The sequence below is a fragment of the Pungitius pungitius genome, chromosome 1 (genome assembly GCF_949316345.1).
Source record: "Pungitius pungitius chromosome 1, fPunPun2.1, whole genome shotgun sequence".
Classification (NCBI taxonomy): Eukaryota; Metazoa; Chordata; class Actinopteri; order Perciformes; family Gasterosteidae; genus Pungitius; species Pungitius pungitius.
In genome coordinates this window covers 10,957,963-10,983,814 of record NC_084900.1, presented here as the reverse complement: position 1 = coordinate 10,983,814, position 25,852 = coordinate 10,957,963, and the positions used below count along the sequence as shown (strand labels likewise).

Genomic DNA, 25,852 nt, shown 5'->3' with positions numbered 1-25,852 from the left:
CTCTGCGTGCCTGAGAGCTCAGACGAAACTCCAGCGCTAGTTTCGGCGTGTGCACTGTGATTATGCCCTATCTCTCCCTCTCACTCTCTCACTCTTTGGCTGCCTGGTCAGAAGTTGCCAGACTGTCTGTCAGCCTATGGCCTCGTCCCTCAGGGGACAAAGCTCCCGTTCTTCCTGGGGAAAGCCCCCGCCCTGGTGGAATTCTCCCTTTTCGCCTACGGGTGCAGCGCGGGGAGGGAGGGAGGGAGGGAGGGGGAGGGGAAGGGTAGAAGGTAGCGCGAGCATAGAGGAGGCTTAGCTTGAACCAATGTGGCCATTAAAAAGCAAATACAGATATTTTTTATTTGACAGAATTTGGACTTTTGGTTAGTGGTTAATTCTTTTTGCAGATTTTTATTTTTTTATTAAAAACAGACAGCATTAAGCATTTGTTTGGCCACGTCGACCAATAGCAGCCTTGCACTTACACACTGAGATATCCGTCTAATGATAAAAAAAAAAAAGCGCAGAGCGATGAATCCTGGAGAAAAGCTAATTAAGTGAGGTGCAGAGTGACAGGGCAGAGAACGGCTCCGTGGGCCGGACCTCTGCATGTGGCGTGTTCCGGGGTCGAGGCCCCGTGGTCAGAGAGAGAGAGCGAGCGTCCTCCACATGTGCAGTGTCCTCAGCAGCAGCCACGTGTCCTCTCAGATGTCCCCGAGCAGGACGCTTTTCAAATGGCAAATTTGCAACTTTAACTAGAAGACAACAAGAAGGATTTAAATCGAATCCTGTGCATTTGGCCGCTAAAGAGTGGGCAAAATTAAATGATATTGTTTTATAGGTAGAAATGCAAATTGGATTTTTATATAAAATACAAAGAAATTGACAAAATTATTTTTTTTTAAATAGTGAAATGAGGAATTTTCATTTAATCTCAACTTTAAAATCAGCCCTGGAACTCACCCTCGCTAAGCTTACCACCGACTGGAGTCAGTCCCAGCCCCACACTCAGGTCGCTTTTTGTACGAGTCATGTCTGCAACTGACACTCTCTTGTTTGAGAACAACAAACAATACCAAACAGAGTCCTGTTGCCTAGGGGATCTGTCATGGTGCTGTTGTTGCAGCATTGTTGGTTTCACATCGGGAAGACTGTCTGGAGAGCACAAGATCTAGTCATGATACTCTGTTATTTTCAAGTAGAGGTTGATTTCCTTTTCTGATTGATACTTTATTGAACAAATCCCCTCAAAATGTTATCCCAGCTGAGATAGCAGAGGATGCAGAGATGAAATCCTTATTATCCTTCTTGTAAAACCCCAATACAATTCTTATAAACCCGGTAAGAAAAATATTTGTTCTCACGATCCTCCCCCACCCCCGGTCTGGACTTCAGTGCCCTGCTTTGAACTTTCCAGTGTGGTGAAGATGTCCGGCGCACACTTCCTCCTGTGGTCGCTGGGTGTCTTTAATGAATAGCATTGCGATACGGTGTCCAGCGCCTGCCGTCGTCTTCGTGATGGCGGCGGTTGGAGGAGCGATGCTGAACTGTGGATGCACTCTGCCTTCGCTCAGGAAGTGGTGTGTGTTTGTGCAGAGTTTTGTGGACCCATATGTGCATGCATGGGTGAGGGGACACCCATGTGCGGGGACATTTATACGAATTTGATATGTTGGGATCTGTGGAGGAGCATGTCTGTCTAGCTAGTGTGAAACTAAATTATTGAATAATTAATCCATAAACTAATTCCCAATATAGACAAATAACAGAGCACCACCTTGAGCTAACGGGTATAAATAACCCATAGCTCAAGTCTCGTAAATTATATTCATTTTTGAACACGCCTCCATCCCTTTATCACAGAACATATGCACAGTTTAATCACAGAAAACCTTAACCTATAACTTACAGCTTATTAAGATCCAGTCACTACTATCCAACATTAACACCTTTCATACCTTCTATAACATAATCAGATTTAGTGAGAAACTTGTGTTCCCATTTGCTTATTATCTAGTTCATAACGATGTGTTTCCATTGAAAGAGGAACAATTATCATCTAGAATTAGCATCCGCACTGTACACCCCTGCGATTTAGCCAACACCCTTTGTGTGTATCTGCATGCATGCGTACGTGTGTCTGTGTGTGGCTGTCTCACACTTAGCTGCTTCTGTGCAGCTCGATGCCTTGCTAAAAGAAAAGTGTGTGTGTGTGTGTGTGTGTGTGTTGGAGCTTGTATACCTCTACTCTCTCGCTCTAATGAGCAGCCCTTGTTAGCTCTCAATCGTATGGTAACCATGGCCCCCGTTCTCTCTGTGTCCATCATCACTACGCCTGTGTCTGGTGTCACATGACTTTTCTTAACCACCGCTTCCTAAAATACAGCATGGCATACTTTGCACAATCAACGGCGAGCCAGAATGATAAAATCCAATTTTAATCTCATTAGTGTTTACTTTTCATTTTAAGGAAGGGCCCCCCGCTACTGGAGGCTACGGCTGAATTCAAACTGTCAAAAAATGACGCCCTAACGTCTATTCCTAACCACTATTTCATGACCTCTGTGGAAAACGTCACGGGGTCAAGGAAAGGTGGTTGGCAGAATTCATGAGGAGTTATTTCTCTTGAACGGCCAAATGATACCTCACTATTTACGTAAATATTGCCACCTTAAGTATCTCCTTTCCTAAAGGATGGTCCAGTGGTTCCTGTGCTAAAGAGGCAAAGTAGAAAGGCATTGAAGCTCCTTTCCGGCGCCTCCGGGTCATTTCAATCACTTAGGAACAAAGCAAATTTGACAATTTGAATTCAGTGGCTGATACGCGCACGTCACTTCCTGGAAGTAGAGTTTCAGTGGAAATAGGGGTGACCAACTGGGGCTTGTTTTTACCAGAGGCTGACTGGCGAGCAGACAAAAGGAGGAGATTAAGAGATCAGGGCCTGTTGCAGTAATTACCAGCAGTCCCTTCCACACCAATACCAGCCGCACCCCATCCCTCTCCAAGGGGACGTTGAATTGACAGAAATTGATGTTGGTGTTTTTAGTTTTTCGTCCATTGGTTACTTTGCTACTTTTGTTGTTTGTGTCGACGTATGGAAGCAAAAGTCAATGGGAAAGTTTGTGATGGACAAACCCTGATGTTGCTTTTTCTCCCCAATAAAGAAAAAGAAGCTGTCTGGCTGTCAGGGATGTGACGTCAAAGCATCCATTGATTGTCGGTCTCTGCACTTTCATTCCATCTTTGAGGTGGAATGGACAAAAAAAATCACTTAAAAGGCTATTTTGTGTGTGTGTCTGTGTGTCTGTGTGTTTGTGTGTTTGTGGATCTAGCAAAAAGGTGCCGGATGTGCTGTGTGAGAAACTGTTATTAAAAAACCGAGACACCCATTCTTGCACTCACTATCTCTCACACACACACACACACACACACACGACAACACAACCTCTTGTGATGCATTCCTTTGTGACGTCAAACCCTCCGCCTCTGGGTTACGAGGCCCTGCACAGGATGTCAGAGAGAGAGAGACACACAAAGACATAGACAACAAAGCGAGAGGACCGTTCATATGTGTGTGTGTGTGTGTGTGTGTGTGTGTGTGTGTGTGTGTGTGTGGAAAAGAGTCTCGAGAGGATTTCTCAGCAAAACACACAGTGAAAAGAAGAAGCGCTTGGAGCCCAGAAAGTGACTACAAATAGCTGGAGTCTCACTTCCCTGTAATAAGTGCCTCCCCTCTCTGCGTTTGATGGCCTTGCCCTGCGTGCGGCGCCCGGCCTGCCAGCAGAAGGGAAGAGTGGCACGGCAGGCCATGTGATACAGTCACACCGCAGAGGGCCGACGTCCCCGCCGCTGCCTTCTATTTTCATGGAAACAAAGGCTTCCAAGGCCGTGTGGTCGCACAGCACTGGCTGGTTCCCAAAATGTGTTTACTTAAAGACTTATTACATTTTACATTGTGTACTTTTCTCATTTGGGATTCTGCTATGTTCAGAGCCCTGTTCCTGAGCATCAGCCACCGGTGTCTGATTGATCCACCACGTTGCCTCCCTAATCAATAAGGCTGTATCCAACTGATTCTGGACCCTGTATTGATCGAATGCCTCTGGTTATTGTCATGTTTAAGAAAGAAAATAAAAATGCTCCTAGTAAACATGGCGAGGTCCAGAGATGGCGTGTGGAGGGCGCTCAGCAGTCAGGTTAAACTTGACCAACACGTTATCCAAGCATTATTCTGCAAATGCGACTGGGATATAGTTATTTTACAGTTATTTTATAACAGTTGGGACACTGAACAATGATTATCAAACATTCTCATTCATTTCATTGTCATCCCTTATTGTTTATTCATTAATGCTTACGAGTGTGTGTAGATTTTCAATTCTTTCACAGTACTTTTGCTCTTCGAAGCGTTTGAGGCCTTCAGTCACAATAACGAATGCAAATCAGCCGATCCCCGCTGAGGGAGATGGTCTCTCTGTGTCTGAGAGAATCAGCAGACCTTAATCATGGATCTTCTCCCACTGTAGTATGATCCACTCCGACAAAACGCTGGCAGACAAAACTGTTGTTGGTCCATTTAACTACAAATAGTTGTATGCTTTGTTACACCTAAGTGACAGTGATAATGACCATGTTGTCCTTCATCTAGGCCACGGGAGGTCACTGAAAGTGGCGTACTCACTTGTGTCATTCTGACACATTTAAATGGGCTGGTTTAGTGTGTTGCTTTCTTCCTGATGCTCCAATGAGGCGATTATAAAAATGCACAGTATAGTTGTTTACCGCTCAGAAAATATGATAATGAGAATTATTTTGATTATTATATGTCCTATATTATATTTTAATAATATTATTTTTTTGAACATGTATCACAGATCACAGATGTATGTTTAAAATGTTTCATATTGTCTCTTATTCCTGTAGTAGCTCTGGTGGGAGGAAGCTTTTAATCTGAAGCAGCAGCAGCAGCAGGAAGTGTTTGGCTTACGTTACACAGCGATCACACAGGAGCTCCTGCACTCTTAAGCGCTCATTTTCAAAATGGGTTTATCCTTTCCTTTTTGCCCATTTAACCACCTGGTATCAAAATGCAAGTGAACTCAGTCGTAGCATAGAAGACTTGATTTGTCATGGTCAGTTTGTATTGTTGTCGCACAAAGACAACGAGAAGTGAGAAGATGTGCAGACTGAAGAAAGAGACAAATGTTCTTTCAGCGATGCATCTAGTTTTGTTTGAATCACCCATATACATATATATATATATATATATATATATATATAATTCAGTTTTGACAACCTCTCTTGCTTCCCTCCCTTTCCTCCCCTCCCCAGTCCTCCTGGCTCAGCCCATAGAGAATGAATGTATGGAGGGTCTGACGTTGAAGATCACAGACTTCGGCCTGGCCAGGGAGTGGCACAAGACCACCAAAATGAGCACAGCCGGCACCTACGCCTGGATGGCCCCCGAGGTCATCAAGTCCTCCACCTTCTCCAAGGGCAGCGACGTCTGGAGGTGAGCGCTTGTGTGTGAATTATGTTACCAAAGCACCTTAACGTAAGTGTATCTTTAGGAAACGCCCTTTAAGAGGGTTTTCATTTGAAGGCCAACATAGCCCTAATGTCTGTACACACACACAAGAGAGAAGCTAGGTCTCGTAGCAAGACAAACAATTTTATTGAAATGTAAAACTGTTTTCTTTCAAAGGTGCAATGTGTGACTCACGGCCGAAAATTCATATATAACATCAACATCATAGATTGAGACCATGAATTAAAATGTTTATTAATAAAGACTACATAGACTCACTTATGTCCAGACTTCTTTTTTGACCCTCAGAGGAGTCTGTCTGGTAAGCAGAGAGAGAGATCTGTTGAAGTTTAAGGCGCGTCTGCATTGGCTTCCATCTTCAGAACGGCAGGTTGCCGCCTGGTACAAATATAGCTGTGTGTGGATTGTGTGCTGGCTGCTGCACTCGGAGGACAGAAAGCGTGATGGACATAGAGGGGAGAGGTGATGGTGGGAGTGATGGCAAGAATGATGGATCGCAGCGAGACCGAACCGCGGCCACGTGACGGCGTCTCTTCAAAGGGCGGCTCTGTGCTTTGTTGAGGGACATCTGTAGTGCACACTGTCCCATTGTCTCCAGCACAGACGGAGAAGGAGGCCACACAGCAGACCTAACCGCAGACCTTTATATGGAAATAGAGTGCGTGTGCGCGTGTGTGTGTGTGCGTGTGCGTGCACATTCACTTGCCACGTTTAATCCAGCGGATTGGGACCATTTAATCCACTCTTAATGGGTCTTTGCAGACCCACACTGGGCATATGTAGAACCAATCGAACATGCTGTTACAGAGAACCTTTTTGAAAGCATCCTTGAGAATATCATTAAAAGGTTCTGCTATGGTGCAAGCTACTTAAGGAATTTTCCGGTGCATTAAGGAACCCTTTTTAGTCAGTGTGTATTTTTTTAACTACCTTAATGGGATCAGTGTCATCCTGCTATCCCTCTCAGACACATAGACATGCTCTCCATCTCCCCGTCTATCAACAACAAACCCATGCAAGCTCATTTTCACAGCAAATCACAGCGTGAATCTGGACAAGAAAAAAAGCTAAAAATTAAAATGTTGCAGGAATTTTCCCTGCTCTGAAAAAGGTTCATCTTTATTCTATTGCTCCTTTCTCATCCGTCCCCAAAGCCGCCGTGCGAAGACAGCGACCGGCGAGCAGCACCTCAGCGCTCTCCCAGTGTGTGGAAGTTTTAATTAAAGAACTAAAATAAAGTCTGTGACCTGCGTGCTCCACTTAGTGTGTGTGTGTGTGTGTGTGTGTGTGTGTGTGTGTGTGTGTGTGTGTGTGTGTGTGTGTGCATGTGTACAAATTCTGCATGCATGCGTTCACATTGCACAAGCACACCAAGCAAAAATGTTCCACTTCACAAATGTGTCTTGGTTGTGTACCATCAGCTCTGTGATGGCGACCGTGTAATGTGAAGGTGAATGATGTGCTGTAGGAAGGCAAAATCACAATGAAACACAGAGGGAGCCAAAATTATTTTAGCAATGTCATATACAGTATTTAAGTTCTCTTTTTTTATATATTACCATTTATATTGTAAATATGTTGTGGGCCTATTACCAAAGTCTCGTGTATCGCAAATAGATAATGAATATTGTGAGAATTATAGTTCAGTCTGAATTTAGATTTATTTAGAAAGATTTCCTTTTAGAAAAATAATGATGGAACTTGCAAATAAGAGGTACTACGAAATGTAATTCATACGGTTTCATTTTAACACGTTTGCTATATCCAAAATTTACAAAAGACACTGACAATCAGGAAGAACTGGGCAGATAATGAGAATATTTTTTGAAAATCATACCATTGTGAAATAAATTAAGAATACTGTGTCTGTCTCCCCCCGCCCCCCCGTCTTCCTCCCTTCCAGCTATGGTGTTCTGCTGTGGGAGCTGCTAACAGGAGAGGCGCCCTACAAAGGGATTGATGGACTCGCCGTGGCCTACGGCGTCGCGGTCAATAAGCTCACCCTGCCCATCCCCTCCACCTGCCCCGAACCCTTCTCCCAGCTCATGTCAGGTGTGGAGCCGAAGTCGCATTGAGCCCGGTGCACTTTTTCATTTGATTTTTCTTGCGTGAGCATCACATTGGTGTCCCCGGCACTCCTTCAATGACCCCATAGCTGGGTTAAAATGTGATTAATAACCATGTGCTGCGTATCGCAAGTAACGTGGCCACAGAGAGGAAGTGTTTTGCACTGTAACCTTCTTGAGCAATACGTTTGTGTTCTTCTTCTGATCAGTTTCTAGTTGAAAAGATACGTCACCTGGGTACTTTCTGACATGCCGACATCATCCCCCTTTGCCAAGGAGTAGGACAGATAGCATTAGCTCCTTGTCTCAATGACTTTTTTGTTTAGGAAATGAATAACAAAACATGATCAGTGCACTAAACCACTGACGGCCACCTCAGAGGATTAATTAATTATCGGATTGTTTTTTTTTGATCTGCTTATGATGCAACAAATTATGCAAAACCCCCCACAGAAAATTAATTAAGCATAACACTTTGAATAAGTGATCAGCTTGACTCTAGATTAGGCTGTCAAAAGTGCCTGAAGTATGTGTAAATAAAAACAAGAGGCGTTGCAGGAGACTTATTGCACATGGTGGGGTAATGATCAACGCTTTGTGACCTGATTCAAAGTCTTCAGATTGTAAAGAACACCTGTCTATGGTCAATGCTAATCCGTATGTATTTGAGTTCCTTCTTTAAGGCCCATGCTCAAAAGAAGAGAAACTAATTGATAATGGATTTGGGGGAATTTGATGTCAAATTTTCCACTTATTTTACAGACTAAATTATTCCTATGCTGCTTGATATCCAGTCCAATCCGCTGGGGTCCGCCACTTGCTTATTAGTCTCTTATTCGCGTGTGCTGTAGAGAGCGTAGCAGTAATAACTATATCTGAGGTGCTACAGTAGGGACCCTGGTGTCTGACTGTGCCTGCTATGTGTGGGATAGGGTGCTGGGACCAGGACCCCCACCACAGACCCAATTTCAGCTCCATCTTGGCCCAGCTGATGGCCCTGGAGCAGCAGGTGAAGGAGGAGATGCCGCAGGAGTCCTTCCATTCCCTGCAGGAGGACTGGAAGCTGGAGATCCAGGACATGTTCGATGAGCTGCGCGCTAAAGAGAAGGTAGTGATTGACTGTTTTTAAGATAAACCCTTACAAAACAGATTTCCAGCCACGTGCACTTTGCTACATAACAATTGTCACGTTACAAAGTCGTTTAAAGGGCCGGTGTGTAACATTTCGGGGGATCTATTTGCAGAAATAAGATATAATCTACACTAATGTTTCTGTTAGTGTAGAATCCCCTAAAACGGAGATTGGTTGTGTTTTGGTCAGCTTAGAATGACCCGTCTACGTAGGGAGAAAGTCGTCTTCATGGAGTCCACCATGTTGCAGCGCCATGTTTCTACGGTAGCGGCGAACAGACCCACCAAATATTGTCTCCAACGCTACCGTAGTTCCACGTGGAGGTGCCCGTGCAACACTGGGATTGACCATTTTCAAAATCTAGCATAACTTTCACCAATATTGCTGAATCAAGCTTTTCAAGATTCAACAACAAGACCAAAGTGCTTCTTTTTAACATGCACCAACACCTTCAAACACAAATAAGTGGAACATCTAATAAATGCATTGATGCCCTCAAATATGTAATTGCAACCAACCCACATGTTCGGCACCCTCTCCCATTAAAACACCGCCTCCTCACTTCCCTCCGCCAGGAGCTGCGATGCCGCGAGGAGGAGCTGAAGCGTGCGGCCGTGGAGCAGAAGTCCCACGAGGAGTTCCTGCGGCAGCGCGAGCAGCAGCTGGCCCAGTGGGAGCAGGACGTGTTTGAGCGGGAGCTCAGCCTCCTCATCTTGCACCTGAACCAGAACCAGAATCAGGAGAAACCCAACGTCAAGAAGAGGAAGGGCACCTTTAAAAAGCACAAGCTTAAGTGCAAGAATGGCGAGAAGATCAGCATGCCTCAAGGTAAGTGGGTGTCGGTCTGTCTGTCTGTGCGTATGTGTGTTTTTTCTTTGAGCTGCTTTTTGAGTTTTCCTGTCACCAACGCAACTACAAGCCGGCTTGTGTCAGCCTTCAGTCTTGACAAGAAATTCCATTTCAAGGGCCATTACTGGCTCAGTCTCAAGAAGCAGCAGAAACAACAACAGGCCACAAAAAATATGAGAGAGCAACGAGGAGGAAGAGAAGGAGAGAGTTTGTGGTGCAACTGTAATTTTGCAGCTTGCCCTTGTTGAAGGTTCCCATCAGGACAGGATTTGTGTGGGTTTAAAGGCAAAAAAATATGTTCAGTCTTCCTTGCCGTAAGAGACCAGCGTTAGACGTTTAAGGGACAAAAGGCCGACCTCAGTGACCATCACACTCCTGTTTAACACCCAACTGTCCGCGACCCTCCTCTGCATCATCTGTTATCGTAAAGTCACACAGCAAGCTGCAGTTCACATCCAGAGGGTCTCAATGCGTGTGTGAGGGTATTTTAGGCAGAGCAAGCATGCGTAAATACAGTGTGTGTGTGTGTGTGTCCGTGTGTGTGAAGGTTGTGGTTAGGCCTTTCCCAGCAGCAGCGGGCGGTGATGTGGTGGTAGTGTGTGCGTGGGGTTGATGAGAGGGGAGCGCGAGCCAACCACGCCTTGTTACTTCCTGTCTATGGATACACTGCAGGCTGGCCTCTCTCTGGCTTTCTTTCTTTTTAGGTATTCCTCTCTCACCCTTTCTCTCTCGTTCCTCTCCTCTCTGGATCCCTAGTCTGTGTTTCTATTCTCCTTCTAATTATACCTGTCTGACTCACTTTGTCTCTTCCTTACCACCAATATTATTATCATCTTTTATCATCATGTGTTTCTAAAAGCACTATACAAGTACAGTCCATTTGTTATTCTTTTAGTACAAATACATTGGGAAATAATAATTTTATTACATGAACTGACTAATTTAAGATTGAGTTACTGCATTTCTTTTGTGGAATTTATAATTTGTGCAATTGATTTTGAAACCATATCATTAATTCAAATAGCTATATATAATTTTTTTATGAAACAACTCCCTATATAGACCTCTGCAATGTAAATCGAAGTAAATAAGCAATTTTAAATTGTAATTTAGTACTTCGGGGTCACCAATCATTGAAAAGAGAATAAATTCCCTATTACATTATTTCTATAAAGAAATTACAAATTGAGGGGAAAAAAGTAATGGGGTTTATGGAAGAAAATGGGGAAATTGAGTGCACATTCATTTGAGGGCATGAATTAATAACTTAATTAATAATGTATTAGATTTTCCTTCCTGGTGCCCATCAAGCAGTAACGATCTTTCTTTCTCCTCTCAGCAACAAGTGCTAGCTTGCTACTGCTGCTACATGCTAGTAGTCACCGCGAGCGGCTAATTGCTCTTCAGAAAACGAGCCTTCAAGTTAATTGAATAATTAGTCATTTCAAAGTTTCCCCCCTGAGCCCCATGGCTTGTTATTGCAGTGTTTGCTAGTAGCAAGTAGTGGCATTACCATAATGTTAGTCACAGCTATGTTTGTAGTTACTTCCATGTTGAAGATGGCCAGTTCTCTCCCGCACATGCACACATACATACAGGTGAAACTCGAAAAATTAGAATATCGCGCAAAAGCTCATTACTTTCAGTAATTCAACTTAAAAGGTGAAACTAATATATTAGTGTATATATATATATATATTATAAAGCCATAAACGTCAAAAGTCTATCAAATAAAGGCTTTAAATATCTCACTTTGCATGTAATGAGTCTATAATATAGTTTGACCTTTTAAGTTGAATTACTGAAAGTAATGGGCTTTTGCACGATATTCAAATTTTTCCAGTTTCACCTGTATATACTTAACATAAAGCTATTGAAATATGGTTAGACAGCAACATTTTACGTAAATAATGGCATTGGTTACCAAGCTGAGAATATGTATTACACTGAATATTCTTCCACTCCAAAAGTCAAAACAGGCGGCCCCAGAGAAAAAAAGGAAGCTTGAAAAACAAGTGTTGCAACCTAAAGAGTCTAGAATGTACAAGTGTAAAGTAGACAATGTAACCCAAAGTTGTGTCTGTATTTTGTGTTGGCGTCTGCCACCCAGGTAGGTGGTCTAACATCTGTCTCATGTGTTTGTGTGTTGCAGATTTTATCCACAAGATTACCGTGCAGGCTTCCCCGGGCCTGGAGAAGAGGCGGAACTCTCCCGATTTGGGGTCGGGCTCCTCGCCCTCCTTCGGCCCACGTTTCCGTGCGATCCAACGTGAGGGCGCTTGATTTTCCCCCTTTGCGTTAACACACAGGTGCACATGTTTGTGTGTGCTTTCAGAGCAAACCAGTGAATGTGGGATGCATCGCCTTCCTGCGTGCACAGAGACTCTGTTGCAGATTCTCTCCTTTCATGTGCTTTCAACCACCCACTCGTCTTTTTTTGACTTCACATGTTTCCCTGGTTGGTCCCTCTCACTCCCCCTCCCTGCTCTCTCCCTCTCTCACACACACCCTTTTCCCTTTTCCACTGTCCAAATATTATCTGACTTCCTCCCGGGCCGCTCAGCACTTGACGTTGCTCAGCAGCTTTGTTCTTTCCACTGCAGCCCTGCTCTGCGCCCCCCCCCGCCCCCCTGCAGTTTCGTCCTTGCTGCAGCGGGGGGAGCCATCGAGCTGTATTTTCCAGGCAGACGGAGTACAGTTTTATATGCATGTAGTGGCTACAATGCGGTTTGCTGAATTAAAAATACGCAGGGAGGGATTGATTTCTCTAGTGGAAGGTTGAGAAGGGCAGCAGCAGGGACAGAGATTCACAGCACTCCTCTGCTGTTCAGGCCCCCGGACAAACGGCCCCGGATTGTCTCCCTTCGGAAGAATTGTAGCTAGTGGGTCACAGGGCGTCGTAACCAAGCCTGAGAGGAAATCTGTGGTGTCGCAACAGGCAGTGAAAGGGATTTTTTTCATCTAAAGCATTACCCAAAAGTGGTGGTTGACTTAAAAGCATAAAAAAGTAGTTCATAAATCTACAACGTGTGCAAGCTTCTTTTGTTCATCAAATCTAGCACTGATTTTCTTTACTTGCTAATGACTCTCCTTAATGGCTGCCACTAAACTGTGAGTGTGTCTGTCATTAAAATGTGTTTAGTGGGTATTTATGCTTGCCCTCTCAGTCGTGAGTAGTGATATATTGCCAGAGCATCCTTTTGTCTAGAGAACTGCCAAATTGATTTGCATTAGTCTCTGTATTCCATTTAACAGCATTTTTGATCTATTACTACAAATGAGTACAGGAGGGAACAATGAGACCTACCGAATAATCAACTCTGAAGTAACTTGAAGTCTGTGTTCCAGTGAACAGAACGCAAAAACAGGAAAATGAACGTTACCGTGTTTTTCAGGGATGTTTTGAACAGTAGTAGTAGGTCGCCTTCATAGCATGTTGGTGTGCTGGTAAATGGGCTTGCAGCTTATTGATCACTATCCTCGTTATTTTGTTCTATTCGTAGGATGCCGTATTAGTTTAGATTCTTGAGCTTCTCTCTTCGGTCTTACATCATTCCAGTTTGCCTGACGATAGAAAATCCTAACAGTTTTAGCGACATAGCTATGTACTGATGGCGGTGGAGCCACTTTTTCTATGGATTGGGAGGATTTGCTGATGCCCCAAACTCCTCAAGGTCGAGTTCAAAACACCTTCACTCATCTAGATTGTTACAGAAATGTATATCCTCCTCTGGATGAATTGTAATAACTTGGCTACAAAGCTAATGACTATTGACAGGGTCACAGTGTTCATCGTAATTGCCTTTTCTTCTTTTTGATTTCTAAGCCAAATCTTTGCTCACCACCATACAATCTGTGTATTGACTGTTGACACCAAAGACTAAAGCATAATGTTTAATCGATCTGGGGTTTTGCCCAACGCCACCAAACTAAACACCTTTACCTGGTGACTTATTGCATCATTATCGGTACTGAGCATGTGCAAATCTCAAATAAGGTCAGAGTAAAGCAAGTTGTCCTGATCTTCAGCTTTTTCCATCGTCCGCTCCTGAAAAAATGACATGCGTTGAATATTTTGTACCGCTTACCTGATGAATGGTGAGTCTAAATGTTCTTGCCACAACGTGTTCATGTGCACGGGCGGGCAATCCTTATTGTGGAGCACCGCCTCAGCAGCACTCTGTTATCACTTTAAGATGGTTACCATGGGAAACGCAATCCTGCTAGACATCAACATGCTGGCATTTAATCTGAGCATTTCTGAATTCCAAATCACATAATTATTCTACACACATGCTTAGGATGAGCTGCACACTGCTTACTAAATGAACACTTAAGTAGGATTAATAGTATGTGTCAATAATATGCTATTGTGATGACCGGTTCCTCATTTCTCCAGAAACGTCTTAATGCTGGAATGAGCTGATCACATACTGAGAATACAATAATGACTTTCTTGCCTGAAAACATATCAAGGCTTAACAAAGTGACACATGAACCACCTTTGGCCTAATTTAAAATCACACAGTGATTAAAAAATACGTAGTATTACAGACATTTCTTTTGAGGGTTTGTAGAGGAGTACGCCCCCAGTGTAGTAGACAGGCCAAAGAAAATAATGCCACCCGTTCCCAAATCTAAAGCTGAATTTCAACGACACAAATGAGGAAAGCGCCACAACTCTGACGTTTTTCTCGCTGGAATTGGCGCTATTTTATCGCGTTGTGTCATGAAGGCTGCGTAATGTCGGCACGTGGTCGGATGACGCCCAGCACAGACTGCACATGCTGTGTGTGAATGAACGTTCACGCGGCACTCACACCCTTGGTGTTAACAGCGGTGGGGGGGGGGGCGGCGTGTGAATAGCTTAAATTCAAACTTTTCATAAGTACTCTGGACCTCCTCGTGCATCTTTTCCCGGGGAGGGGGCTTTGCTTCCTTCTTCTTACACTTTGTGCTCTGCCAATCGCTCTGGAAGTTACCAGCCATGCAGCCGCCACGCGTGGGCTGTGGACCTGAGCTGTACACAAATATGAGCATTAAAAAAATCAGAGGAATTCTAGCGATTGCAGCAGTCAATTAAAGGTCATGGTATTGGCAGTTGAGGTCAATTTATTGGTCATTTAAAAATGCACACCTCATTCAAATACAGCGAGACAGCATGCATACTGATCACATCAACGTCATCAATCTTTTCCTGTCCTTTTTGTCCTTTCCCCCTGCAGTCAGTCCCAGTGACAACAGCAGGTTGTTTGGTCTGAGCCCGGTCTGGCCCCTAGAGGCCCCTTCCCATAAACAAGCCAATGGCGACCTGAGATCGTGCCCCCATTGGAGGCCCCAGAGCCCGAAAAGTCCTAAAAGCCCCAAAGTCCTGCGCCTTAGTCCCCAGGAAAGCAGGTAATGCAGACCCTTTTTCTTCTACAAGGCAATATTTGAAAAATGTAGGATTTGATCACGCTCAATCCTTTACCATGCTTAAATATTTTTACATTTATTTTTACAGTCTGTCGATGAGGGCCAAGCTCCTGGAGTCAGACAGCAACATGATGGGGGAATCCAAGGATGACTTTGAGGAGTACCGACCCTCTGCGCCAACCCCTCCCCCGGCTCAGAACGGTACCCGACACCTTCCATCACCGGCTTTACCGCCGCAGATCTCCCATTAGCCACTGCTTCAACTCGCACTGTCAGGACTGTGAAATATGCATAAAAGCTAAATGAATAATGAATTGCTCTCGTCTCTTTCTCCTTCTGTGTATCGTTTCTTTCCACTGCGCAGGCTCCTCAGTGAAGGACTGCCTGCGGCTTTCTCTACCTCAGCGAGACTCAGCCAGCGAGGAAGGCTGTCCCTCCCCGGCTGGCTCCCCCAGGCCCGAGAGGGTATCCCACGGTGGCCTCATTAAAAGCACCCACCAGGCCCTGCTGGGCGGCGGCTCCCTCCTGGCCTCCATAGTACTGGGCCGCTGCCTGGAGATTCCCCCAAGGGTGCCCCCCCGAACTAACCTCCCATGCCTAGAGAGCCACACCCCCTCTGAACTGGAGATCTCTGCCCCGATGCCCCTGATTTTAGACCCGCCAGTGGTGGACGATCTCATCACCTTGTCCCCCTCCGAGCTGCTCCCCAAACCGCTTTTGGATTTAGCTCTGCAGTACCAAGAACTGAGGCCTTTGCCCCTGACGCCACCTCCGCCGAACCCCCGTGAGAGGAGCATCCACCGGATACTGCACAGTCCGCATTGCCCCAGGACCCCCCTTCAGCAAGGCAAGACCGGCCTGGGAGAATGGACCCCGAGTTCCCATTTGGCCAACGGGGAACTGGCCTGTGAGGCGTGGGAGCACAAAGCTGACAGGAGGAGGAGGTCCAGCCAAGGCCTGCACGCCTCTCAGCTCGGTCAGTCTGACGTGGCCCCCGTAAAAGGGGAACCGCTCCCATGTTACAAGTCTGTCTTTTCACCAGACGGGGTGCAACACAAGATTTGATCAAGTTGCATTGTGGGAAATGTGGGAAGCTCAGTGTTTTTGGAGCACGACCCATACCAGAGGTTAAAGGTTGTATGACTCTGCTGCTTTTATTTTATTCTATTTCTGTCTTTTGCAAGCCTACCAAATGCATATGCAATGCTGAATGAGTACATGGCCCCTTTAGATAAGTCTCCTCTCCAAATTAGATCAAGGATATGGTTTATCATTTATTTCCATTATTCATTCATTTTTTCTCAATGCTCAGTATGTTTTTTGGAGGCAACTCACTGAAATTGGATCCAACCTTGAATAATCTACCTTTTCATGTTGCCTCCATAGTTCTCGCAAAGGAATTATTGTAACTTTTGTTTTTTGGCACAAAGGAGGCTTTAATGCCGCACATAACTTTTTTTAAATTTACATCAAAGCTCGTCTTCAGCTGTTTGCATATCTCAGCTACCAGCTACCCCCCCCCCCCATTACTGCAAAACCAGCTAAGCAAGTCAAGCAACCAATCTTTTTTTGTTTTTTCCCTCTTTGAAGCGATGGTTTTCTTCCATTTCCAAGTTGGAGATGAATGCAAAACATCCGGGGGCACAACTGAGATCATGCGGACAGAATATGCTGGATTAATAAAAAGCTAATATCTCTTGTTGACTTCCCAGCCTGTATACTCTTTCTGGCCAGATAGTTTGGCAGTGTCCCTTGGCTGTATTGATGCTTCATATCCAGCCCATTTTCACACAGCAGCATTTCAAATGTATGCTTAAATGCCATGTGTAAGGAAAGCATGCATGACACATGATCCAATTAAGGAGAGGGATTAGCCTTTATCTCCCCCCCCCCCCCCCCCTACCCCCCTGAAGTTAAATGAGACTATAATGCCAAAAGGGTGTATTTAAATAGATTTGTTTGAATTCATGTAAGTGTCATGCTAGCTGACCTGATCTGCATACCATGTACACCTACTGTACAGCCGATTCACAGTTCAGAGCCCTAGCGATGGAGGCGTGGGTATTGCCTGTGTTGCAAGTGGGCTTTACGAGGGCTTTAGGCGTGCCCTCTGGTAACGTTCCTCTTATATTGGCTCCTTTTGACTCACAAAGCCTTGGCTGCTCCGCAGAGGTGTTCTCCCAGAGAGAGGTTTATTTCCCGGGCGTTTCTCAGGCGCCTTCATGTGACTGCCGGTGGCTCTTTCCTGTCAGATGAATAGCTTCGTTCCCTCGTACAGCTGCTGTTGATGTAAATAATTAGGATACCATCCCATTTGGAAATAGTAAATGTTCAGTCTAGCTGTTATTGTCAGTCCTAATTTACACTCGCAACTAGTTTACAGGGCCATGATGGGCTTAATTTAGACTAATTGTTTCAATTCTCTGCTGGTGACGGTTCCATTCCTTGTTGGCAACAATAATGTGCCACTTTTGTGTTTCATTTAGCAGGTTTATCTGTTTTGCTGAGAACTAGAAATCAAATAAAAATGTCAGATTGGAGGGCAGCGGATGAAGGATAAGGAGGGCAACACAGCTCCTTGAGAGTTTTATCTAATTTGCAAATGACCAATTGAGGCGTCCTCAAGCAAGAAGGGGAAGTAGAGGACGACAAAGACGTTCAATATGTTCAGCCTTTCTCTGAAATAGTCTTTGTTAAAAGCGGTACCTGGCAGATTTTTCAACATAAAGGTCAGTTTAGTTCTCGCACCACTCAGCCTGTGAAACCAGTAATTCAATGTCTTCTATGGCTCTGAAGGAGAATCCAAGAAAATAACCCTGCTATTTTCAGAAAGGCTTGAGACTTGAAGCATTTCATAGAAAACCGCGTTAAAAATGGGGAAATTTGAAAACAGGGATTTAACAGGCAAAGATGGTCAAATAAAATATTCTATTGAGCTGCAATATGGGAAATGTAGGTACCTCCCTTCTTAAAGCTTGACTTTAGGAATATATTTTGTCCTCCACTGCTTCTATTTATTGTTTCTCGCTAGTGTTGCATCCTTGTAAGGTACTAAATACTCAATTTTTGTTTTTACATTTTTTTGTATCTCTTTTCCTTCCAGTTTTGGACCTGCCCTTATGCCAAGACACACAGGACTCTGATGACAAGCCTTCAGTGTCCCTCCACCCTAACTCTGCCGTCTGGAGCCCCAAAACCTGCCGCCTGGAGGTCACCGTCATCCCCCGGCCCCGCCCGTCCTCCATTCGCCCCCGAATTGACCCCTGGAGCTTTATCTCGGCAGGTGGTGCGAACTCAAGTACTAGCCGCATCGCACACCGCTTGGACGGATACCCTCTGGGCTACCAACCCTCCCCTACCAACCCTTTCACCAACTGTGACCCCTTCCCCTCAAGGGACTGCGACCCGTTCTCCCTGAAGGCTGACCCCTCGAGCGGCTCGGCCACCGCTTCCCCCTTTGACCCCTTCTCGACGCCCTTTCCCACCTCCCGCTCTGCCCCGTGCTCCACCAACGGCTCGCCCACGCTGCCCTCGTTGCGTAAAGCGGCCCTCAACCCGGCTGACTCGGGCCTCCTCGACCTGGGCTGGGCGGCCTGCAGCAAGCCTCTGGATGGCACCAAAGAGAGAGCCCGCCCTCGCAAGACACTGGGGCTCAAACCCTTCAAGTCTCCAACGCAACTGAGAGACGATAGGTTCTAAACCCGTGCCTGTGGCAGGGCCGTGGTTTCAATCACAGCAGCACAGCGCAGGACCCGTTTTACTGCTTAGCAGCGATCACTCAACCCACTGTGGGAAATTTCCCAAATGGGAGCCCCAATGATTGCAGGTCCTTTATGTGCCTGCTTTGGAAACCATAAAGCAGGTGAATGGGGTACAGTGGATGGTAAGATAGCTGCCTTTGAACCAAAAGCTGGTGCCAATTTCATTCCCTCCTCTTTATCTTGGTTTATCTATCCCTTTGAAGGAGCAGAATACAGATCACTAGCCCCATCTTTAGATCCTATCAGACTCCTCAAATCACCTGCTTTCATCTCGCCCTGCATTTGAAGCACAGTGACAATGCAGCGGTGGATAAGGCGACTTGCACAGCTTCATCTGCCTGTAACTCTCTGCAAACTGAAATCATTCAGGACAGAGGGAAAATGGAGTGCCATACTTTGTCAAGTGTTTTTAGCATATATCTTCTCAAGATTCATGACTGCTTTTTCTGGTGCGCTACAAATTTGGCTTGAATTTGCAAATCCGCTTAGCATTGCTGTGGAGGGAAATATTGTCTGCGTGCGTATGTGCATGTATGTCTAGACTCATTGTTCGAGGAAAGCTTACCGTTTTTTTTAAGCAGCATCTGCCTGTTGCATTATGGGAAAAAGAACTGAATATTCCAGGCCACTTATGAAATCCAAGACGAATCCATGACCCAGACATTCCACTTGGATGCAGATAAAATTCCAATCACGTTCCCCTTGAAATGCCAGGGATTGGACGGATTCATTGGGCTGGAGGGCGTCACAACACAGGAAACGGGACAGAGGGGGGGGGGGCCTCTGCGTCCCCTTCATATGCCAAAGAATGCCACGTGAGTGTGTCACAACTGGGACAAAGGGTGTTTGAAAATCCATTGTTTTTACCAGTGCCAGATGGGCGTTGTCCACCACAACGGACAGTACAGAGAAAGTTGAGACAATCACAGATAGTATTTAAAGTGACTTTACATGTACTTTTCTGTGCGTATCTTCTCTATCAACCAGGCTGTCTTATCTTCCTGTCTGAAGTAGGAAGTTTCAACCAAATACATTTGAGTATTTGCAAATACTACAATGCATCTGTATGGAAGCTTCACTTACTACTTTATTTATTTGAACAGGCTCATTTGACTTAGCCTAGCAAAGTAAAATGCCTTTTGACACACAATTAACCCTTTTCCCCTTGACTTGAAGCCCAAATAATCCACCAAGTTGAGTTTGAAACAGAATGTGAGCCAGATCAGTTTGCCAACGTTCAAACCCCTTTACCCTTGTACTATGATCAAGGAATAGTTTACCATTTTAGGGAACACACTTCTTTCTGGTCAAGAACGAGGTGAAAAGATTTATACCTCACTTGAATCGTTCTGTTCAATATGAAGCTGGAGCCAGCAGACAGTTGGCCCAGCTTAGCATACACACTGGGAGCAAAGGAAAAATTGCTAGTTTGACGATAAATCTGCATTGAAGCTTCTCTTTTTATTTATATGGGACAAGGGACATGTTTTTTTTTAAGGTGGCCATGCTCTTAGCCTCCAGAAGACCACAACCTTTTATGTTTTATTCTTCTATTGATTAAACAAAAACCGACATTTTGATTACTATGTTTTATTTTATTGGATTTTTAAAATAATTTTCTGGCAGAGCCCTGCTTTGTTGGACGTTAAACTAACCATCTAAGTGTTGGTTTATCAAATCATTTTTACTCCCATAGTCTGGCTCAATCCAACCCTGAGCTTGGGAGATGTGGCTTTGCAAGACAAGAGTCGCTTGGCTTCTGAACTCTTTTGTGTTAAAAATCCATTCCAAACCATTTCCACATCACTCTGAAAATCCTGTGGGTTCCTGTAAATAACCAATGTCATGTCACCATAGTTCCAGTATAAATACTGCGGAGGAGTTCAACATTGAACAATAATACAGAGGAATATTATTTCAGAGAAGGGGAAAGCACTTTAGCAAGAACTTGCCCTTTCACACCTTGTTAACACATTATTATTATTATTATTATTATTATCATCACAAATGCTCATGCACGTTCTCCTGCGTTTTTTTCCATAAATCATCTCTGGAAATGTACAATGAAAGGCAGGTTGGGGAAAATCAGCCACAAATACTTCCCCATAAAATAATCCTTTGAATGCGTGTGACGTCACAAAGAATATCCAATTATCTTTATCCAATGATTTAATTAGCTGGTCCTCATGTTTTATCACAATTGGTGTGTAGGTCAGGGATGCATGCAACTGAAAGAAAGTTGCCCTGTTACCCGCTCCTTTGCATTGCGGGGCACAAATACTGCAGTGAAGGGCTTCATCCGTGACACCGTGTCATTGGAGGACTACGGCGGCTTTGTTCGGATGAAGAGTGAAAACCTTGTCTCCAAAGGGAAGGCTTTGTGATTAGCCTAATAATCCTTGTGACGAACAGAGGAAGCTGATAGTGATAATTAGCCTCTCGATAAGAGCAGAGAGCATTAACAAAGCATTCGGATATTTGGTTAATTAAATCCCCCCCGACGTTACGTCAATGCCGCGCGTCCTCCTCCTCCCAAGGTGTATATTGAGTTGCTTCCTCGGCTAACCTCTCCCTTTAAGCTGGGCCCTTTTTATTTCATTTTTTGCACAAAAAAAAAGTTTCAAACACAGGTCCGGATGTTTTTCCTCCCTTTTCTGTTTTCGGGTGCCACTGGCTCCTCAGGTGCCCGGATTAAAATTTACCCTTTTGTATGTCCTTCCCCATCAGGTGATGGAAAGACGATTTTCTCTTTTTCCTTTGCTTCCTTCTTGTCTGGAAAGTTTTCTTGAGGGCAGCCTTGTCCTTACACTGCAGATCACTCAATTCACCAAGAGCCAGGTTTCTGTCTGTGAACAAAAAAAAAGCATTTGTTCTAGGACAGAGTCCATTAACCGGGAAGTGCTCATTTCATGGAGGCAATTGAATTTGTTTCAAAATGAAACTGGAACTTTATTGGATATTTTTATTGCACCTTGAAGCGTCCATCGTCAACTGGACACGCGAGTGTTATTCGACAGTAACAAAGAGACTAAGTACCTGTTAAAAGTCCCAGCGTGCTCCTTGGTCCTCCATGCGCATTTGTTTGTTGGTTTCCTCTTAAAACACGGGCGCCGCTTCCTGACACGGGCAGTTCATCAAAAGAAGTCATATTTCTGAAGCAAAGAGCAGGTACATAATGCCATGTCGTCTGAACCAAAAAAAATCATTTTCCATTCTGCTTTTCAAAGGTTTTCTGTTGACCTCTGATCCAATCAAACGCCTCACATGTCCATTACCTGCCCGTGAGCGCGGTGGATCCCGTAGTGCAGAAGCCGGACGTGTGATGTATTCTGGCTCTCTTTCAGCAGTGCTCCCTACCTTCCCTCGCTCTCTTGTCCCCTCCACCCACATTTTACCAGCTTGAGAAGTGATGAGCTATTACCTCGTCGCTTCCGTGTCATCACGCGAGGCCACGAGAGCCGTGCTGTGCCAGTTATTAGCCCTGCATGGCTGTTATTGTCACCGGAGCTCTGGGAGCAAAAGTGATACATCAAGGAGATTGAGATGATGGAAACCTTGCGTGTCAAGCATCCACTTCCACCTGCCACTCATATCCTGCTCTATGTTTGCTGGGTGCCAGATTTTAATTTTCCATCAGTCCCGATATTGAAAAATGTTGCCTGCCGTTCTGCGCCTTGCTTGAGCCCTTTTGGTAATTTATCCTGAAATATCACTTGTAGTAACAGGAGTTGCTGTACTATTTATGTATTATCAGGATGCAGTCTTAGTGGAAGGGGTTCATTTGAAGTAGGGGAGATGCATAGAAAGATGTTGAATCAGACAGAACTCTAGTCTGGTTGGCTGATGGATTTAGTGGGACACATTTTTAAGAATTCTTTTGTTGACACGGATGTCCAATATGGTGGTTTGGGCTTGTCACGTTCAGGAACAGTGGCCGCCACTACTCTGCGGAGCTCACGGCGAGTCCTGATGAGTTGTTTGTGACGCCCTGCACTCCCGGGCATCGCGCCCGTCCCTCGCTGCAAATCAGATCCCCGCGGCGCAACCTGCGATATCGGGGGCCCCAGTGATCCGCCTTCAGCCTCCGAGGAGACTCGGAGCGCTCCTCGCGTAACGAGCTCAATTCAGAGTTCAAGCTCAGGCCGTGGCTCCTAATCAGTGAACGGCAAATGGTCAATACGCTGCATGAATGCAAGCTAATGAGACGGCACAATGGAGACGAGCCCGGGGGCCGTGACCCTCATCACGCGGAGAGGCTGCATTGGGTCGCTGGTTGCGTTGTAGAATATCAGAGCTGGAAAAAAGCTTTGTGAAGGGTAACCGTGGGATGCGTTGCCTGACGCCACCATCCATCAGCACCCACACGTAAAGCTTCATTGGGATTTTATGTTTACATGCTTATTAATAATTGTTTCTACTCTTAAGACACTCATTCTAAATTGAATCCCCTTGACTAGTTTGAAAGCTTGAGTTGTATCCCGATGACTGCTGCGAGGTGGAAGGAGGAAGTGTGCGTGAGAACTTTCCCGTCTCTAGCGTAAGACTTTACAGAACTCGACTCAGAAGGGCAAGCGGACCTTCTAAATTGCTGCGGCTCCGTTTCGGTCATGTTTCCACTCCGTCATGGTTACCGAGAGAATTTGGAGGACAGCGGGAGAGGAACGCAGTCTGAACACGTGTCACATGTACTTCATTGAGGAAGTCTTACCTTGGCGGGTCAGTGGAGAGGAAATTCTGAAAGGACAAAAACGGATGAGCTGACATTTCCAGCGGTTTCCCATTTCTCTGCCGCTGCTGTTGCTGCTGTTGTCTGCTTGTGTTCAATTAAGTCGTCTCACAGGCAGCTGCACATCGCTGCTCTTTCTGGCTCCGGTTTAGTGAAACACCTGTCCAGGCCTTTGTTTGACAATAACTGGCCGAGACCAAATGATCAAATATGACCTTCTGTTGACTGTACAGGAGTTGCACATCGCTACAGGGATGTGGGCTAAATGTCTTGTCAGAGGCGCTGGCAGGTCACAGAGGGAGCACCGGTTTCCTTCCAAACGAAGGCAGGTGCTTTCTTTAGCAAATACACATGTTTTGTTTTTTTCTCTCTGTGAAGATATTCATTCCTCACACACTCACTGCCCCCCCCCCCCCCCCCACACACACACACACACACATTGTGATCTTTGTAGAATATGAAGCTGTTCAAGCTTTAAATTCCTGTTTTGAGTGTTGAATGGGCCGCAACTCGTCTCTCCATAATGGAGACAGCCAATGATTTCTTGTCGTCAACATTGCTCGCGGTTGAAAGAGCTGTGATGGTTCAGATCATAAAATGATGTCGAGTTACGCGTGAGGTGGCATAAGCTTCTTCTACGAGTAGAATATGGTGTCCTTGAGGCTTGGTGATGTATTCATTTCATCTTTAACAATATTTTTGAAAAGGAAAAAAAAGATTCCCTGCAATTCCCTGATGCTTCTCGCAACATATTTGATAAATGTCTTTCTGAGGTGAACAATGGTTTGAATCTGCCATTGCCCTGCTAGCGAGCCCCATTATCCTCCCCTCAAAGGTCAGCAACATCTGAAACTGAATGTGGCAGGATTTTGAAGATCGAGCTTGATCAGGTTGGAAAAACTGTTCGTCCTGTTCCTTGTAGACCTCCCGTTGCTCCGATTTCTGATAAAAGGAATTGGGAAGTGAGTGCTGAATACACGCTCCCTGGATCATTGTAGACAAAACCATGTTGGCGAGTGTAAAGTTCCAAATGAAGTAAGCCACGGTTCTCCAAATGTCTAATGTATCAGAACGTGTTGGTGTAATGTGTTTGGCTTGAACAACTCTAAATGATCCATAGAGGCAATCTGAAAATCTCTTCCACTATCATCTCCTAGTACTGAAAAAAAAGCTTTTCCTTCGGACAGCTTCCAGCTAAGGAAATACACAGTTATACACGACGCAAGGGTGAGAGGGTTAGGAGGGAGGGGGGGGGGGGGGGTCAAATATTTATAAGAGGCCATTTTTTTACACACTGGATGAAAACTATTTCTCTTCTGAGATGGTCGTGGACGCCGTGGTCTTCGTTAGGATGACGGACTGATTGCTTCGCATGAACAAAATGTTGTATAGGTTTTCACTGGAGTATTTAACATGTTGTGTATGGGTGCTTCACTCGAGGCAGGTTTCACTTTACATTCCAGTTCTTCATTTCGACCAAATCTGCATTAAAACAACTCCTCCAAGCCACAGCATTTTGTGTGAATACAGAACATTGCGTGGTGGAGCTTGAAATCCTGTTCTTTGTGTACATTGCAACAAACCCCTGATCAAAAAACCCAGCCTATTGTCTCCCTGAGGCACCCATGCGGATATTTGTGTGCTTAAAACTGCTAGATAGAGATGAGGATTGTGTCCCTTAAGTGGTTGACCTCCTCTCTGTCTGCGTATCTATTTGCTTCTATTGTAATTGTTCCAGATTCCTTTCCATGTGTCTATTTTGTGTCTTATTACAGCCTAGGTGATGTGGTAACACAATTGTTGCATTGCCCTGGCAGCCGTTTTTACATCTCTTTCCAGAACTGTCTCTGCTCATTTGAGTTTGAGGTTTAGCAGTCGTCGGGCTTTGAAAAATGTGTTGTTGTTGCATTTTTGTGAAATCGCGCACTGGGCTGGGCCTAATCAACTGTTTTTATTGTTGTGTGTCAAGAGGACTATTTCTGTATACAGTATGTGAAAATGTTTTTATTTCTTTTGACTATTATAATGGGTTTTAACCTGTGGAAAAAAAAGAAAGGAAAAAGCTCCAAAAGAGATAAGACCAAATAAAATGTAACACTCCTGAATTGTTTGTCACTTCATTCTTATTATCGAGGAGGAAGTGGAGCCATCAAATCCGGGGCTGCATCAAAAAAGCGCAGATGTCCCCTGAGCCGTCTCAGTTCTGAGTCTTTATAAAAGGGCTTTGTTTATTTTTAAGGCCATGTAATTGAGATTCTTTTTTGGCCTAACACGATCACATACATTGTGAAAACGAGGTCCATTTAGTAACTGTTCTGCAGCCTTTAGTCATTTCACATTACCCAGAAACAGAAAATATGTTCCTAATGAAAG

General features: G+C 44.8%; 1 protein-coding gene across 1 annotated transcript in view; it reads left to right on the top strand.

The window, feature by feature from the left end:
- LOC119222283 (mitogen-activated protein kinase kinase kinase 11) overlaps positions 1-25,609 on the top strand; it is a 33,448-nt gene extending 7,839 nt beyond the window's left edge. The window contains exons 2-10 of the mRNA XM_037478792.2: positions 5,314-5,494; positions 7,434-7,582; positions 8,529-8,704; positions 9,304-9,556; positions 11,730-11,846; positions 14,803-14,974; positions 15,081-15,193; positions 15,357-15,968; positions 18,096-25,609. Coding sequence (XP_037334689.2) covers positions 5,314-5,494; positions 7,434-7,582; positions 8,529-8,704; positions 9,304-9,556; positions 11,730-11,846; positions 14,803-14,974; positions 15,081-15,193; positions 15,357-15,968; positions 18,096-18,691 — 2,369 coding nt within the window. The 3' untranslated portion in view covers positions 18,692-25,609. The remainder of the gene's footprint in view (positions 1-5,313; positions 5,495-7,433; positions 7,583-8,528; positions 8,705-9,303; positions 9,557-11,729; positions 11,847-14,802; positions 14,975-15,080; positions 15,194-15,356; positions 15,969-18,095) is intronic.
- The last annotated feature ends 243 nt before the right edge of the window (positions 25,610-25,852 follow it).